Source organism: Symphalangus syndactylus, chromosome 5 (genome assembly GCF_028878055.3).
Source record: "Symphalangus syndactylus isolate Jambi chromosome 5, NHGRI_mSymSyn1-v2.1_pri, whole genome shotgun sequence".
Lineage (NCBI taxonomy): Eukaryota > Metazoa > Chordata > Mammalia > Primates > Hylobatidae > Symphalangus > Symphalangus syndactylus.
In genome coordinates, this window is record NC_072427.2 from 30,231,761 (window position 1) to 30,248,457 (window position 16,697).

At 49.6% G+C, this 16,697-nt stretch overlaps 1 protein-coding gene across 1 annotated transcript; it reads left to right on the forward strand.

Annotated features, from left to right (window-relative positions):
- Positions 1–1,944: 1,944 nt before the first annotated feature.
- On the forward strand, positions 1,945–3,116 carry IMP3 (IMP U3 small nucleolar ribonucleoprotein 3). Its single transcript, XM_055277735.2, has one exon. The coding sequence runs from the start codon at positions 2,035–2,037 to the stop codon at positions 2,587–2,589; it is 555 nt and encodes a 184-aa protein (XP_055133710.1). The 5' UTR covers positions 1,945–2,034; the 3' UTR covers positions 2,590–3,116.
- Positions 3,117–16,697: the final 13,581 nt, after the last annotated feature.

Consider the following 16,697-nt stretch of genomic DNA (forward strand, 5'->3'; position numbering starts at 1 on the left):
CCCTAGATATCCACACATGGCTTAACCCCTATAAAATATCACCTTCTCAACAAGACCTACTCTGGGGCCGGGTGCAGTGGCTCACGCCTGTAATCCCAGCACTTTGGGAGGCCAAGGTGGGTGGATCACAAGGTCAGGAGATGGAGACCATCCTGGCTAACATGGTGAAACCCCGTCTCTACTAAAAATACAAAAAATTAGCCAGGTGTGGTGGCAGGTGCCTGTAGTCCCGGCTACTCAGGAGGCTGAGGCAGGAGAATAGCTTGAATCCAGGAGGTGGAGGTTGCAGTGAGCCAAGATCACACCACTGCACTCCAGCCTGGGCGACAGAGCAAGACTCCATCTCCAAAAAAAAAAAAAAAATCAATTCGATTAAAAAAAACAAATGATCTGTATTAGCTTTCTGTTTGTTTTAGAGACAAGATCTTGTTCTGTTGCCCAAGCTGGAGTGCAGTGGTGTGATCATGGCTCACTGCATCCTTGAACTTCTGGCTTCAAGGGATCCTCCCCCCTCTTACCCCGAAACCCCCACCAGTAGCTGGGACTATAGGTGCTGCCACTATGCCTGGCGAATTTTTTTTTTGTCGATAGGGACTGAGTCTTACTACGTTGCCCAGGCTGGTCTTGAACTCCTGGCCTCCAGTGATCCTCCCACCTTGGCCTCCCAGTGTTGGGATTACAGGCATGAGCCACCATGCCTAGCCTGGTGATGTTTTCTTAAACTGGCTAAGTTCATGAGTATTTATTATACTTTATAATTTACATATTATGTATATTATTTTCCAGATATCGAATATTTTATAGATATATATTTTTTTGAGACAGGGTCTGGCTCTGTTGTGCAAGCTGGGGTGCAGTGGCACCATTGTAGCTCACTGCAGCCTACAAGTCCTGGGCTCAAATGATCCTTCCCCCTCAGCCTCCCAGGTAGTCAGGACTACAGGCGCGCACCACCATGCCTGGCTAATTCTTTAAGACGTTTTTACAGAGGCGGGATCTCGTTTCTTTTTTCTTGTTTTTGCCGAGGTTGGTCTTGAACTCCTGGACTCAAATGATCCTCCCACCTCAGCCTCCCAAAGTGTATTGTAAAAGACAATGAAAAGCATACAAAACAAAAATGATCAGTGAGAAGCTAGGTGGCGTCAAATGCCTGGGCAAAAAGGGGTTAGGTCTGCAGCGCTACACCCAGATGTAACTTACAGATGCAACTAGCGGAAACAGCATTAAATTTGTTAACTCAATGCTTGGTGGCCAGAAATTCATGTCAGGATAATTCATTTGAGCACAGACTAAAGGGTTTGGACTTGTACTTATAGTCCAAGTTTCTCAAACTTGCTGGGTTTTATGAATCATCTGACACTTTAGTTGATAATATAGATTTCCGGGCGGCTCCCTTATAGATCCCGATTCTGTGGGCCTAGGAAGCAGCCAGGCAATCAGTATTTCATGGGTTCGGTGCCACCTATCCCAATTTGACAATGAGAGATCGCTCCGCCTGCCAGGTGAAGGACTGACGCTGGCGGGCGGCGGGGACTACCAGGTCAGCCCCAGGACAGCCGGCTCCGGCAAGCTCCCCCACGGCATGGCGGGAGCCCAGTGGAAGTTAGCACAGTAAACCCAATCAACAAGCCGCAGTCACCCCTCTTCCCCAGAAATGGCCTCTTCAGCTCTTGCGGGGGAGACTCTGAAAGTCCCCAAAGGACAGAAGTCTAGGAGGAAATGATTGCCGCAGAAACGGATACAGTCTTGGCTACTAAAAACCGCGCGGAGCCGCCTAGGGACCCGCCCCCAACCAACCCCCTCCGGTGCTTCTACCCCCTCCCTCGCAAACGCGAAGAAAAGAAGAAACGCGAGATCCCAGAGCAGAGGCGTGGTCCCACCCTGGCCAATGGTAAGTGAGGGCGTGACTTTAAGCCTTTCTTTCATTGGCCCAGGGTCCCAGGCCGTCCAGGTCTTGGTGCGCCGCGGCGGAAATCGCGCGGGCGCCAGAACGCGCTCTCAGCTTCGGGTCTTGCGGCTGCGGTTGCCGCCATCATGGTGCGGAAGCTTAAGTTCCACGAGCAGAAGCTGCTGAAGCAGGTGGACTTCCTGAACTGGGAGGTCACCGACCACAATCTGCACGAGCTGCGCGTGCTGCGGCGTTACCGGCTGCAGCGGCGGGAGGACTACACGCGCTACAACCAGCTGAGCCGTGCCGTGCGTGAGTTGGCGCGGCGCCTGCGCGACCTGCCCGAACGCGACCAGTTCCGCGTGCGCGCTTCGGCCGCGCTGCTGGACAAGCTGTATGCTCTCGGCTTGGTGCCCACGCGCGGTTCGCTGGAGCTCTGCGACTTCGTCACGGCCTCTTCCTTCTGCCGCCGCCGCCTTCCCACCGTGCTCCTCAAGCTGCGCATGGCGCAGCACCTTCAGGCTGCCGTGGCCTTTGTGGAGCAAGGGCACGTACGCGTGGGCCCTGACGTGGTTACCGATCCCGCCTTCCTTGTCACGCGCAGCATGGAGGACTTTGTCACTTGGGTGGACTCGTCCAAGATCAGGCGGCACGTGCTGGAGTACAATGAGGAGCGCGATGACTTCGATCTGGAAGCCTAGCGGATCTCCCACTTTGCATGGCTGTCTTTTACAGATGGGAAAACTGAGGCCTGATGTTGGAGATTCTATGAGGGTGCTCTCCTCAAGGGTGTCAGACGGTCGTAGGTTCTCAAGAACTTGATTCATCAGTGGCAGGCCATGCGTGGAGCCACGGGAGGTGCGTCCTTGTTTTCCAGGAAATGTTCTTAGAACTTGGACTACTGATTATTAATTGACTGTGCCTTGGGAAACAGTGGGAAGTAACTTGGTGCTGCACTGGGGTATTGTTGGCCTCTTGTGTTGGAAACTTTGTAATGTAAAAGGAAAAACCGGAAATCCTCACGCCCTGTTTTCCTTTATCGTGTTGTAGCTGGACTGGTTCAATTCGTTTGACTCGAATTCTTGCTCCTGGCCGTGGTTAAGCTGTGTACAGATGATGGAGTTTGGCCTCAAGTTTTTATAAACTGAGCGAGACTAGTGTTCAGGATCTCCTCCCTTGCTTAAATGTCAATAAATGCCCCAACTGCTTTGTAAGTGCAACTTTTTAATCTGTCTGGTTTTCTTTTTTTCTCTAGAGACGGAGTGATTTTCTTTTTTTCTCTAGAGACGGGGTCTTGCTCTGCCACCCAGGCTGGAGTGCAGTGGCGCGATCTCGGCTCACTGCAACCTCCGCCTCCCGGATTCAACCAATTTTCCTGCCTCAGCCTCCCGAGTAGCTAGGAGTATAGGCGCCCGCCACCGCGCCCGGCTGATTTTTGTGTTTTTAGTAGAGTCAGGGTTTCACCATGTTGGCCAGGCTGGTCTGGAATTCCTGAACTCGTGATCCGCCCGCCTCGGCCTCCCGAAGTGCTGGGATTACAGGCATGAGCAAACTGCGCCCAGCCTCTGGTTTTCTTACATAGAGTCATATTTATACGTCCCAGGAGCCCAGAGAAGAATAGAGTCAGCAGCGAGTGACCTGCCTGTGGATGAGATCCGCAACAGGGGCCACATGTGGAGGATGCAGGATGTTGTACAGGATTGGGCAAATTTGTCACTTTACCAGTCCCTTCCTTGGAATGAGTGTTTTGGCAGAGCTCTTCCTCACATAACTTCCTGTTGATATTCCAGCCCCAGGAAATACCGTATTAGAGGGCTGGGATGTTTGCTTGCCTAAGGAAATAGTCACTCTGTAGCTTGGCCATCTAGCGGTTAGAAGTGGCCCAGGAGGTTCCTGGAAATTTAGATGATAGCAGTGATAGAGAATTAGAAGGGAGACTACCAAGTTTTACTCAAGATTTCTTTATTCTTTTTTCTTTTTTTTTCACACAAGGCCCAAGCTAGAGTGCAGTGGAGCTGTCACAGTTCACTGCAGCCTCGATCTCCTGGGCTCAAGCAGTCCTCCCACCTCAGCCTCCCCAGTAGCTGGGATTATAGGCATGTACCACCACACCTGGCTGGTTTTTAATTTTTGTAGACACAGGGTTTTGGCATGTTACCCAGGCTGATCTTGAACTCCTAAGTTCAAGCAATCCTGCCTCAGCCTCCCAAAGTGCTGGGATTACAGGTGTGAGCCACCGTGCCTGGCCAAGTCTTCTAAAAGGAGAATAAATAGGATGCCGAGATCAGTGGATTGCCTTTTAGTGGTGCCTTGTTCGCTTCCCCAGGTGTGAGGCAGCATTAGGTGAAGAAATGATGTAGAGAAGGGGACTTATATCATGGGATCATATAATACCAAGTACTTCTACTATATGTCAGCTCTATTTTTAAGTGCACCACCTATATTAGCCCATTTCAACCTCCCAGCAGTCCTATAAAGTGGAGAATCCAATTCTCTACTTTTCAGATGAGGGAACTGAGGCAGAGATGGGTCAAATTACCAAAGATTACATAGCCAGTAAGCAATGGACTGGGACTGTGTCAGTGTCAGCACACACAGCCCTTGATGTGTGTCAGAGTTTAGAAAGAGTCTCTGAACTTGAATTTACAAACCAGCAGGGAAAGGCAGCAGCACTAGGCGATGTGATCGGTCTCCACAGGATGCCGTATAAAGGTGTGAGGAGGGAGCAAGGATTGAACTGGGAAGGCTTTAAGGAAAAGGTGATATTCAAGTTAGGAAGGGAACTAACTCTCATCTAGGCCCTGCTAGTTCTAGGCTGCCATTTACTCTTACCAACAACTCTGCAAGGTAGGTGGTGGTATCTGTAACTTCAGTTTGGGAAACAATTGGAATAGCAACTTGTCCAAGGCTAGGTTTCAAGTCCAGTCTCATGTGACTCCAGAGGCCATGTTTGTTTCAGTGCTGTCCCTTTAGAAGTGGAAGGAGAGAGAATCCTGCTCTCCAGCTCTGGTGGCTGGGCATAGTCTGCCCATTTGGAGGAACATCCTCAGGGCTCCCAAGATTATGGATCTCAGGGAGGAGAAACAAAGTGGCTCTACAAGGCAGGACCCTTGTGGCCCTCCAGCTCCCACTAGACCCCACAAGGCATGGCAGATAGATCAGCCCCTTTGGAGTAACTGGAGCCTGCATCTGTGGCCCAAGCAGATAAAAACCTCAAAATTCAGGCCAGGCGCGGTGGCTCATGCCTGCAATCCCAGCACTCTGGGAGGCTGAGGCGGGCAGATCACTTGAGGCCAGGAGTTCAAGACCAGCCTGTCCAACATGGTGAAACCCCGTCTCTAGCAAAAATGTAAAAATTAGTCGGGCGTGATGGCACGTGCTTGTAAACCCAGCTACTTGGGAGGCTGAGGCAGAAGAATAGCTTGAACCTGGGAGGCAGAGGTTGCAGTGAGCCGAGATCATGCCACTACACTCCAGCCTGGGCGACAGAGTGAGACTCCCATCTCTAAATAAGTAAATAAATAAACAAGAATAAAAGCTTTAGACTTAAGAAAAAAAATCTGCTGGGCATGGCAGCTCATGCCTGTAATCCCAGCACCTTGGGAAGCTGAGGTGGGCAGATCACCTGAGTTCAGGAGTTGGAGACCAGCCTGGCCCATGTGGCGAAACCCCATCTGTACTAAAAATACAAAAGTTAGGGCCGGGCGCGGTGGCTCACGCTTGTAATCCCAGCACTTTGGGAGGCCGAGGCGGGCGGATCACGAGGTCAGGAGATCGAGACCACGGTGAAACCTCGTCTCTACTAAAAAATACAAAAAATTAGCCGGGCGCGGTGGCGGGCGCCTGTAGTCCCAGCTACTCGGAGGCTGAGGCAGGAGAATGGCGTGAACCCGGGAAGCGGAGCTTGCAGTGAGCCGAGATTGCGCCACTGCACTCCAGCCCGGGCGACAGAGCGAGACTCTGTCTCAAAAAAAAAAAAAAAAAGTTAGGCGGGCATAGTAGTAGCCACCTGTAATCCCAGCTACTCAGGAGGCTGAGGCACAAGAATCTCTTGAACCCAGGAGGCGGAGGTTGCAGTGAGCCAAGATCGCACCACTGCACTCCAGCCTAGGGGACAGAGTGAGACTCTGTCTGAAAAAAAAAAAAAAGAAAAAAAGTGTAAGACAGTGATTCAGAAAGCAAGCTCTGGAGTCAAATAGCCTAGTCTGAATCCCAACCCCTATGCTTAGCTAGCTGTGTAACATTAATTGTTTTACTGAGCCTCTCTGTGCCTCCATTTTCCTCATCATAAAAATGTGGTAATATTGGAGGGGGGTGTGGAATTACTGTTTAATGGTACAGAGTTTCTGTTTTGGGTGATGATAATGTTTGGAAGGCTAGGCGTGGTGGCTCACCCCTGTAATCCTATCGCTTTGGGAGGCTGATGCAGGTGGATTGCTTGAGCCCAGGAGTTAAAGACCTGGGCAAAATGAAAAAAAAAAAAAAACACACACACACAAAAATTAGTTGGGTGTGGTGATGTGTGCCTGTAGTCCCAGCTACTTGGGAGGCTGAGGTGGGAAGGTCACCTGAGCCCAGGGAGGTTGAGGGTGCAGTGAGCCATGATCATGCTCCAACCTGGGTGACAGGACAGAGTGAGACCCAGTCTCAAAAAAAAAAAAAGTTTTGGAAAAACTTTCACAATGTAGCACAACACATTTCACATTCACAATGTAGTACAATGTGGTATAGTACAATAGTGGTGACTGTTGTACTACATTGCGAGTGTAATTAATACCACTGAATTAACACTTAAAATGCCTACAATGGCAAATTCTATGTTATGTATATTTTACCACATTTTTTAATGTGAAAGGGGGGGTAAAAAATAGTATTGACATTAAAAATTGTAGAGAGGAGGTCGGCGCGGTGGCTCACACCTGCAATCCCAGCACTTTGGGAGACCAGGCGGATCACGTGAGGTCAGGAGTTCGAGACTAGTCTGGCCAACATGGTGAAACCCCATCTCTACTAAAAATACTGGCGTGATGCTGCATGCTTGTAATCCCAGCTACTCGGGAGGCTGAGGCAGGAAAATTGCTTGAACCCAGGAGGCAGAGGTTGCAGTGAGCCGAGATCGTGCCACTGCACTTCAGCCTGGGCAACAGAGCAAGACTATCTCAAAAAAATAAAAAATAAATAAATAATCACTCAGCTAGCTAATAATGGCTACCCCGGCAGTGCTTACTATGCCCCAGGCTTTGTGCTGTCTCATGTAGTCCTCACAACAACCTTATGGGCACTATTATGGCCATTTTATCACTGACAGAACTAAAGCTCAAAGACAATAGCTTACCTGAGTCACGGAGTTAGTGATGGAGGCAGGTTTGCACCTAGTTCCCTCTGGCTCCAGGTTCCACAATTTCAGCCACTCAGTTACACCGGGACTGAGCCTACTATGGCTTAGAGCAGTGGTTCTCAAACTTGACCATGCCACATTTGAACCTTGGGGAAGAATTGTGAAAACAGATGCCGTCTCCACTCCATTCGTGTTTCTTTTTTTTTTTTTTTTTTTGAGATGGAGTCTTGCTCTGTCGCCCAGGATGGAGTGCAGTGGCACGATCTTGGCTCACTACAAGCTCCGCCTCCTGGGTTCACGCCATTCTCCTGCTTCAGCCTTCCAAGTAGCTGGGACTACAGGCGCCCGCCACCACGCCCAGCTAATTTTTTGTATTTTTAGTAGAGACGGGGTTTCACCGTGTTAGCCAGGATGGTCTTGATCTCTTGACCTCGTGATCCACCCACCTCGGCCTCCCAAAGTGCTGGGACTACAGGCGTGAGCCACCGTGCCCAGCCCCCTTCGTGTTTCTGGTTCAGGAGATCTGGGGCGGGCCTGAGAATTTGCATTTCTAACAAGTTCCCAGGTGATTTTGGTGCTGCTAGTCAGGGGATCACACTTGGAAAAGCACAGGCCTTGTTCCTAGCCCAGTGCTTGGCACAGAGCAAACATCACACAGATGCTGCATCCTATTCCAGCAGCAGAGGGCCAGAGAGGCTGCAGGGGCTTCAGGGAAGAGGGGTCTTGCCCGCCTCTGACTTGCTGTGGGACTGGGGGCATAAGCTTCTCCTTCTCTCTCTAGGCCTCCCTCCATCTCCTTTCTGTGATAGGAAGAGGCAGGATGAGATAGCTGTAGTTTCTGCTCTGTTTCTGATTTAGAGAAAAGGATATAAAAGAGTGCTGTCAACACTTGCAAAGTAGAGGAGAATTTAGAGGTGCTTCGCTGCCCCAACAATCCCCAGCCCTGGCTCAGGAAAGCTGTGCAATCTTTAGGACAAACCTTGGTTTTAACATTCAAGAAAGGTTGGGTGCGGTGGCTCACGCCTATATTCCCAGCACTTTGGGAGGCCGAGGCAGGTGGATCACCTGAGGTCAGGAGTTCGAGACCAGCCTGGACAACATGGAGAAATCTTATCTCTACTAAACTTACAAAAAATTAGCCTGGTGTGGTGGCGGGCCCCTATAATCCCAGCTACTCAGGAGGCTGAGACAGGAGAATCGCTCGAACCCAGGAGGTGGAGGTTGCAGTGAGTCGAGATCAGGCCATTGCACTCCAGCCTGGGCAACAAGAGCGAAACTTCATCTCAAAGAAAAACCAAAAAAAATCCAAGAATGGGTCCCAACTTCGAAGCCCGTGGGCAGTTTGTAAAGGAGATTTCCCCCCTACCTGGGGCCAGGCTGCTTCCCTGCATGGAAGGGCAGAATCTCAGCAGAGATGAACCAAATCACTCATTCATTCAGCTCATGAGCTGAAAATCAGGAGTAAAAGTAGACCCCTTAAAATATAAGGCAGGGCCCAGGTGCAGTGGTTTATGCCTGTAATCCCAGCACTTTGGGAAGCTGAGGTGGGAGGATTGAGCCCAGGAGTTTGAGACCAGCCTGGGCAGCATAGCCAGACCTTGTCTTTACAGAAAAAAAAAAAAAAAAGTAGCTGGGCATGATGGCATGCACCTATGGTCCCAGCTACTCAGGGAGGCTGAGGTGGGAGGATCACTTAAGCCTAAGAGGTAGAAGCTGCTATAAGCTGTGATCACACCACTGCACTCCAGTCTGGGGAACACAGCAAGACCCTGTCTCAAAAAAAAAAAAAAAAAAAAAATTACAGGGCAGGCAACATTCCATGGGTCCATGGGATAAAAATCAGGGATTTTGGCCAGGTTTATGCCTATAATCCCAACACTTTGGGAAGCCAAGATGGGTGGATTGCTTGAGTCAAGAGTTCAAGACCAGCCTAGTCAACATGGCAAAAACCCATCTCTACTAAAAATATAAAAACCAGGCCTGGCGTGGTGGCTGAAAGTGCTGTAAATGCCCAAAGTGCTGTAATCCTAGCACTTTGGGAGGCTGAGGCTGGTGGATTGCCTGAGCTCAGGAGTTCGAGACCAGCCTCGGCAACACAGTGAAACCCCATCTCTACTAAAATACAAAAAATTGGCCAGGCGTGACGGTGTGCACCTGTAATCCCAGCTACCCAGGAGCCTGAGGCAGGAGAATTGCTAGAACCCGGGAGGTGGAGGTTGCAGTGAGCTGAGATTGTGCCACTGCACTCCAGCCTGGGCAACAGAGCAAGACTCTGTCTCTAAAAAAAAAAAAAAAATCAGCTGGGTGTGGAGGCAAGCACCTGTAGTCTCAGCTGCTTGAGCCCGGGAGGTAGAGGTTACAGTGAGCCAAGATCACAGTACTGCACTCCAGCCTGGGTGACAGAGTGAGACCCTGTCTCAAAAAAAAAAAAAAAAGCCAGGCGCGGTGGCTCACACCTGTAATCCCAGCACTTTGGGAGGCCGAGGCACATGGATCACGTGAGGTCAGGAGTTCAAGACCAGCCTGGCCAACATGGTGAAACCCCATCTCTACTAAAAATAAAAAAAATTAGGCGGCCATGGTGGTGTGTGCCTGTAATCCCAGCTACTCAGGAGGCTAGGGCAAAAGAATCACTTGAACCCTGGAGGCAGAAGTTGCAGTGAGCTGAGATCACACTACTGCACTCCAGCCTCGGCAACGAGCAAAACTCTGTCTAAAAAAAAAAAAAAAAAAAAAAAAGAGGAATTTTGGAGTCCGTAAGGGCTGAAAGCCTGGATTAAAATCCTCACCCAGTCACCCTCTGCCTGTACCTAACCCAGGCAAACTATTTCCCCTCAAGTCTGGGCAAGCACTTTTGTCTGCAGGGAAGAGACTCTCTTGGGCTCACCTAAGTAGGAGTCAATTTATTTATTGTAGATTTAAGTAAACCAGTCATGGAGGGGTTATTTTATAACAAGTTAAAGACTAACAAAACAGCACTTTTATTTTATTTATTTATTTATTTTGAGACGGAGTCTCGCTCTGTCGCCCAGGCTGGAGTGCAGTGGCGCAATCTCGGCTCACTGCTAGCTCCGCCTGCCGGGTTCACGCCATTCTCCTGCCTCAGCCTCCTGAGTAGCTGGGACTACAGGCGCCCGCCACCACGCCCGGCTAATTTTTTTTGTATTTTTAGTAGAGACGGGGTTTCACCGTGGTCTCGATCTCCTGACCTCGTGATCCGCCCGCCTCGGCCTCCCAAAGTGCTGGGATTACAAGCGTGAGCCACCGCGCCCGGCCCTAAAACAGCACTTTTAAAGACTTACTCTGTGCCAGGTACTATTCTAATCACCTCACCTAGATTAGCTCAATGAAACCCTATAACAACCTTATGAGCTAGGTGCTGTTGTTACCACATTTTACAGAGAGGGTAACTGAGCACAGAAGGTGAAATAGCAAACACAGGCCACCGTGCCAGCAGGTAGCTGAGTCTGGATTTGGATCTAGGCCATCTAGCTCCAGGGCCCAAGACCTTAATCCTTAACCACTTTCATGATTCCTCTCACCCAGGACTGGAGCTCAGGGACCTTGGGATGGGGGTGGGTTGGGGTGGGGTGGGAGTAGGGAAGAGGTTTGGCTCCCTGGAGCTTTAGGGTCCCCTGTGGCTGCAGTTTCTGTACCCTGGCTCCTGTGACCCCCTTTGATGCCTGACTTTGCCCTTTCACGTCTGCTTTTCCCTCCTAGCGTAACTGACTTATTATTATTATTATTTTTTTGAGATGGAGTCTCATTCTGTTGCCCAGGCTGGAGTGCAGGGGCACAATCTTGGCTCACTCCAAACTCTGCCTCCTGGGTTCAAGCGATTCTTCCGCTCCAGCCTCCCGAGTACCTGGGATTACAGGCGCCTGCCACCACGCCTGGCTAATTTTTGTGTTTTTAGTAGAGACGGGGTTTCACCATATTGGCCAGGCTGGTCTCAAACTCCTGACCTCGTGATCCACCTGCCTTGGCCTCCCAAAGTGCTGGAATTACAGGTGTGAGCCACTGCGACCAGCCATAACTGACTTCTTTTTTTTTTTCTAGACGGAGTCTCGCTCTGTCGCCCAGGCTGGAGTGCAGTGGCACAATCTTGGCTCACTGCAAGCACCGCCTCCCGGGTTCATGCCATTCTCCTGCCTCAGCCTCCCGAGTAGCTGGGACTACAGGCGCCTGCCACCATACCCGGCTAATTTTTGTATTTTTTAGTAGAGACGGTGTTTCACCGTGTTAGCCAGGATGGTCTCGATCTCCTGATCTTGTGATTCCCCCGCCTCAGCCTCCCAAAGTGCTGGGATTACAGGCGTGAGCCACCGCGCCCGGCCCATAACTGACTTCTTTACTGTACAAGGTATCTCAAGGTGGTCAATGAGAAGCACTGGTCCTCAAGATGACTTAGATGGTGCATGGCCTTGGCCTATAACAACATCGATTTAGGGAGGAAGTTGTTCCCTTTCGTATTTTCTCTCAGATCTAATAAACCTGAGGGGGAAAGTCTTGGCTGGGGACTAGACTAGGACGCATGTATAATTCGTGCTAATTTCCCCTATTTTATGAGTAATAAACTGGCCAGGCATGGTGGCTTACGCCTGTAATCCCACACTTTGAGAAGCCAAGGCAGGAAGATCTCTTGAGCCCAGGAATTCAAAACCAGCTTGGGCAATATAGCTAAACCTCGTCTCTAAAAAAATAAATTAGGCCGGGCATGGTGGCTCAGGCCTATAATCCCAGCACTTTGGGAGGCAGAGGTGGGCGGATCACCTGAGGTCAGGAGTTTGAGACCAGCCTGACCAATGTGGAGAAATCCCGTCTCTACTAAAAAATACAAAATTAGCCAGGCATGGTGGCTCATGCCTGTAATCCCAGCTACTTGGGAGGCTGAGGCAGGAGAATTGCTTTTTTTTTTTTTTTTGAGACAGAGTCTCACTCTGTCGCCCAAGCTGGAGTGCAGTGGCGTGATCTCGGCTCACTGCAAGCTCTGCCTCCCAGGTTCACGCCATTCTTCTGCCTCAGCCTCCCGAGTAGCTGAGACTACAGGCGCCCACCACCACGCCCGGCTAATTTTTTGTGTTTCTAGTAGAGACGGGGTTTCACCGTGTTAGCCAAGATGGTCTCGATCTCCTGACCTTGTGATCCACTCGCCTCGGCCTCCCAGAGTGCTGGGATTACAGGCGTGAGCCATCGCACCCGGCAGCAGGAGAATTGCTTGAACCCGGGAGGTGGAGGTTGTGGTGAGCCAAGATCACACCATTGCAGTCCAGCCTGGGCAACAAGGGCGAAACTCCGTCTCAAATAAATAAATAAATAAGATAAATAAATAAATTAGCTGGGCGTGGTGGCATGCACCTGTAGTTTCAGCTACTTGAGAGGCTGAGGTGGAAGGATCACTTGAGCCCAGGTGATTGAGGCTGCAGTGAGCTGTAATCAAACCATTGCACTCTAGCCTGAGCAACAGAGTAAGACTCCATCTCAATAAAAACAGTAACAAACTGTCCAGGTTTTATTTCTAGATTATATCTTAATCCAGCTACTTCCTATCACATCCCGCAACATACTTTCATGCAAGGTCTGCTCACTGGCTTCCAGGCCTCCATACTTGGTTGCCGACATTCAATTCTCTACCAAGTAGCCAGTGGGAGCTCACTAAAGCTGGAATCTGCTATCTCATAACTGTTTAAAAACCCTCAGGCCGGGCGCGGTGGTCACGCTTGTAATCCCAGCACTTTGGGAGGCCGAGGCGGGCGGATCACGAGGTCAGGAGATCGAGACCACGGTGAAACCCCGTCTCTACTAAAAATACAAAAAATTAGCCAGGCGTGGTGGCGGGCGCCTGTAGTCCCAGCTACTCGGAGAGGCTGAGGCAGGAGAATGGCGTGAACCCGGGAGGCGGAGCTTGCAGTGAGCCGAGATTGCGCCACTGCACTCCAGCCTGGGCGACAGAGCGAGACTCCGTCTCAAAAAAATAAAAAAAAAAACCCTCATCTGCGGACAGGCATGGTGGCTCACGCCTGTAATCCCAGCACTTGGTGAGGCCAAGGCGGGCAGATCACCTGAGGTCAGGAATTCGAGACCAGCCTGGCCAACATGGTGAAACCCCGTGTCTACTAAAAATATAAAAATTAGCCAGGCATGGTGGCGCATGCCTGTAATCCCAGCTACTTGGGAGGCTGAGTCAGAATTGCGTGAACCCGAGAGACCGAGGTTGGAGTGAGCAGAGATCGCACCACTGCACTCTAGCCTGGGCGACAGAGCAAGATATGTCTCAAAAACAAAAACAACCCCCGCCCCCCCAAAAAATAAACCCTCTTCAGCAATGGAGGTAAAATCCAAACTCCCCACCGTGGCCTGCAGGCCCTTACCTGCCCCTGTGTCCCAGCAGCCTCTGTGATCTTACCTCCCTCCACTTCCCCTCTGGGCTGGACACCTTCCTGCTCTCAATCTTCTCTTTTCTAGGTAAGGATTCTCCTGCCCATGGGCAACCAGAAGATTTTAAGGGGCACACAGATTCCACTTTAATGACATTGAATAATAGAGTGAAAAAGTGGTTCTTCCCTCTTCTGTCCTCTTTGAATTTTTCTGATTACGTCAAAGAAAAATTCTATTAGTGTGACTCCTTATCACTTCAACACTTGCTAATCTCTGATTTTTACAAAGTCCCCAGACTTACAGCTTTCTGCAGACATCCATATCTATCTAGCAAGATTATATTAGGTTGGTGCCATTAATTTTAATGGCAAAAACTGCAATTACTTTTTTTTTTTATTTTGAGACGTAGTTTCACTCTTGTTGCCCAGGCTGGAGTGCAATGGCGCCATCTTGGCTCACCACAACCTCTGCCTCCTGGGTTCAGGCGATTCTCCTGACTCAGCCTCCTGAGTAGCTGAGATTACAGGCATGCACCACCACGCCCAGCTAATTTTATATTTTTAGTAGAGATGGGGTTTCTCCATGTTGGTCAGGCTGGTCTCAAACTCCTGACCTCAGGTGATTTGCCCGCCTCGGCCTCCCAAAGTGCTGGGATTACAGGCCTGAGCCACTGCGTCCAGGCAAAAACTGCAATTACTTTTGCACCAGCCTATAACATTATTTTCACTGTATTTATTTATTTACTTATTTTTGAGACGGAGTTTCGCTCTTGTTGCTCAGGCTGGAGTGCAATGGCGCGATCTCGGCTCACTGCAACCACCGCTTCCCGGGTTCAAGCAATTCTCTTGCCTCAGCCTCCCAAGTAGCTGGGATTACAGGCATGTGCCACCATGCCCAGCTAATTTTGTATTTTTAGTAGAGATGGGGTTTCTCCATGTTGGTCAGGCTGGTCTCGAACTCCTGACCTCAGGTGATCTGCCTGCCTCAGCCTCCCAAAGTGCTGGGATTATAGGCATGAGCAATGTATTTATTTTATAGATACCTTCTAATAAAGTGGGAAGTGATTGATGTAATGCTACGATGTTGCCCCTTTTTTTTTTTTTTTTTTTTGAGACAGAGTCTTGCTCTGACTCCAGGCTGGAGTGCAGTGGCGCAATCTTGGCTCACTGCAACCTCCGCCTCCCAGGTTCAAGTGATTCTCCTGCCTCAGCCTCCCGAGTAGCTGAGACTACAGGCATGCGCCACCATGCCCAGCTAATTTTTGTATTTTTAGTAGAGATGGGGTTTCACCATGTTGGCCAGGATGGTCTGGATCTCTTGACCTCGTGATCTGCCCTCCTTGGCCTCCCAAAGTGCTAGGATTACAGGCGTGTGCCACCACACCTGGCCAATGTTGTCCTTTTAAATAAATGTAGTCAGGCTTTTTTCTTAAATTAATTGATTTAAAGACATTAAGCACAGTGTGTGCACGTGGCCAACATTCTGAAGCTGAGATTCCAGAGGTAGCCCCTTCTGAAACACCCACTGGCTCTAAATGAACCCCTGGGCCAGGTGCTCTGGTTTTTGTTTGTTTTGAGACAGTCTCCAGGCTGAGTGCAGTGGCGGGATCACAGCTCACTGCAGCTGTGACTTCCTGGGCTCAAGTGATCCTCCCACCTCAGCCTTCCAAGTAGCTGGGATCATGACTCATACCACTACACCTAGCTAATTTTTTTTTTGTAGAGACGGGTTTTTGTCATGCTGCCCAGGCTGGTCTCAAATTCATGGGCTACTTCCACCTTGGCCTCTCAAGGTGCTGGGATTACAGGCGTAAGCCACAGTGCCTGACCTGGTTTTGTTTTTTTTTTTTCAGTGATATGGGAAGTTATTCAGCTAGGTGTGAGCAAGGAACTAGAACCTTTCTCCTGGACCTCCAGGCATGAATTTGGGAACTTCTCAGTCTCAGTCTATTTTCCTAAAATGTTTAAGTTCTTTGTTCTTTTCTGTGCAGTCCGACCATTAGATGTGACCTCCGTGGTTGTATGGGATGGTTGTTTGGACACAAAATACCTAATATCCTGGGTGTCAAAATTCCCTAGTGAAGTCAGGCCCTGGACTTTTCTTTTTTGTCAGTCTCATAAATCAGGCAGACATGAGCTTTTATTTGTGGATGCACCAAACAAATACCCTAGTGGACAGGGTATTTCAGCCTGGCCACTGAAAGAGCCACCTAAATAAAATCTCAGGTCCAGGCCGGGCGCGGTGGCTCACGCCTGTAACCCGAGCACTTTGGGAGGCCGAGGTGGGCAGATCATGAGGTCAGGAGACCGAGACCATCCTGGCTAATACAGTGAAACCCCGTCTCTACTAAAAATACAAAAAAATTAGCCGGGCGTGGTGGCGGGCGCCTGTAGTCCCAGCTACTCAGGAGGCTGAGGCAGGAGAATGGCGTGAACCCGGGAGGTGGAGCTTGCAGTGAGCCGAGATTGCGCCACTGCACTCCAGAGCCTGGGCGACAGAGCGAGACTCCGTCTCAAAAAAAAAAAAAAAAAAAAATCAGGTCCAAAAAAATTCGCCTTCCAGGGCCCCAGCACCCTTTTTACCAGTCTAGTAATAGCCTTTCATCAGCCTAATTTCCTGTTCTTTTTAGTCTGAATATATGGTGTAATGTGCATAAAATACACAAGTCCAAATCTTAGCATTCCGTGGACTCAAAATGTGCCAAAGGTGGATACTTTGCTTCTGTAATACATTAGTAGTCAACTTCTCTATACATCAAACTTTCAGCAAATTCAAACATTTCCCTTGGAAGCTGTGTTACTTTGGCCAAATTACTTAACCTCTCTGAGCTTCAGTGTGTCTACTTCCTCATGTCAGAGAGTTAATATCTACTGGCTTAAAAAAGAAAAAAAAGGAAAAAAAATTAAATGAGATGATGGGTGTGAAGCAGGGTGTGGCTGAATGTAAGCATTCAATAAATATTCAGTTTTAAAATTGTAATCTCAGCCCTCCTGCCCTGCAGAGGCTACACCCTGGCAGGACTGAATCTCCTAAATCTCTGCCGCTTACCCTAATCTTTTGCACCAATTCAGTCATTCCTTCACCCAGGGTCTA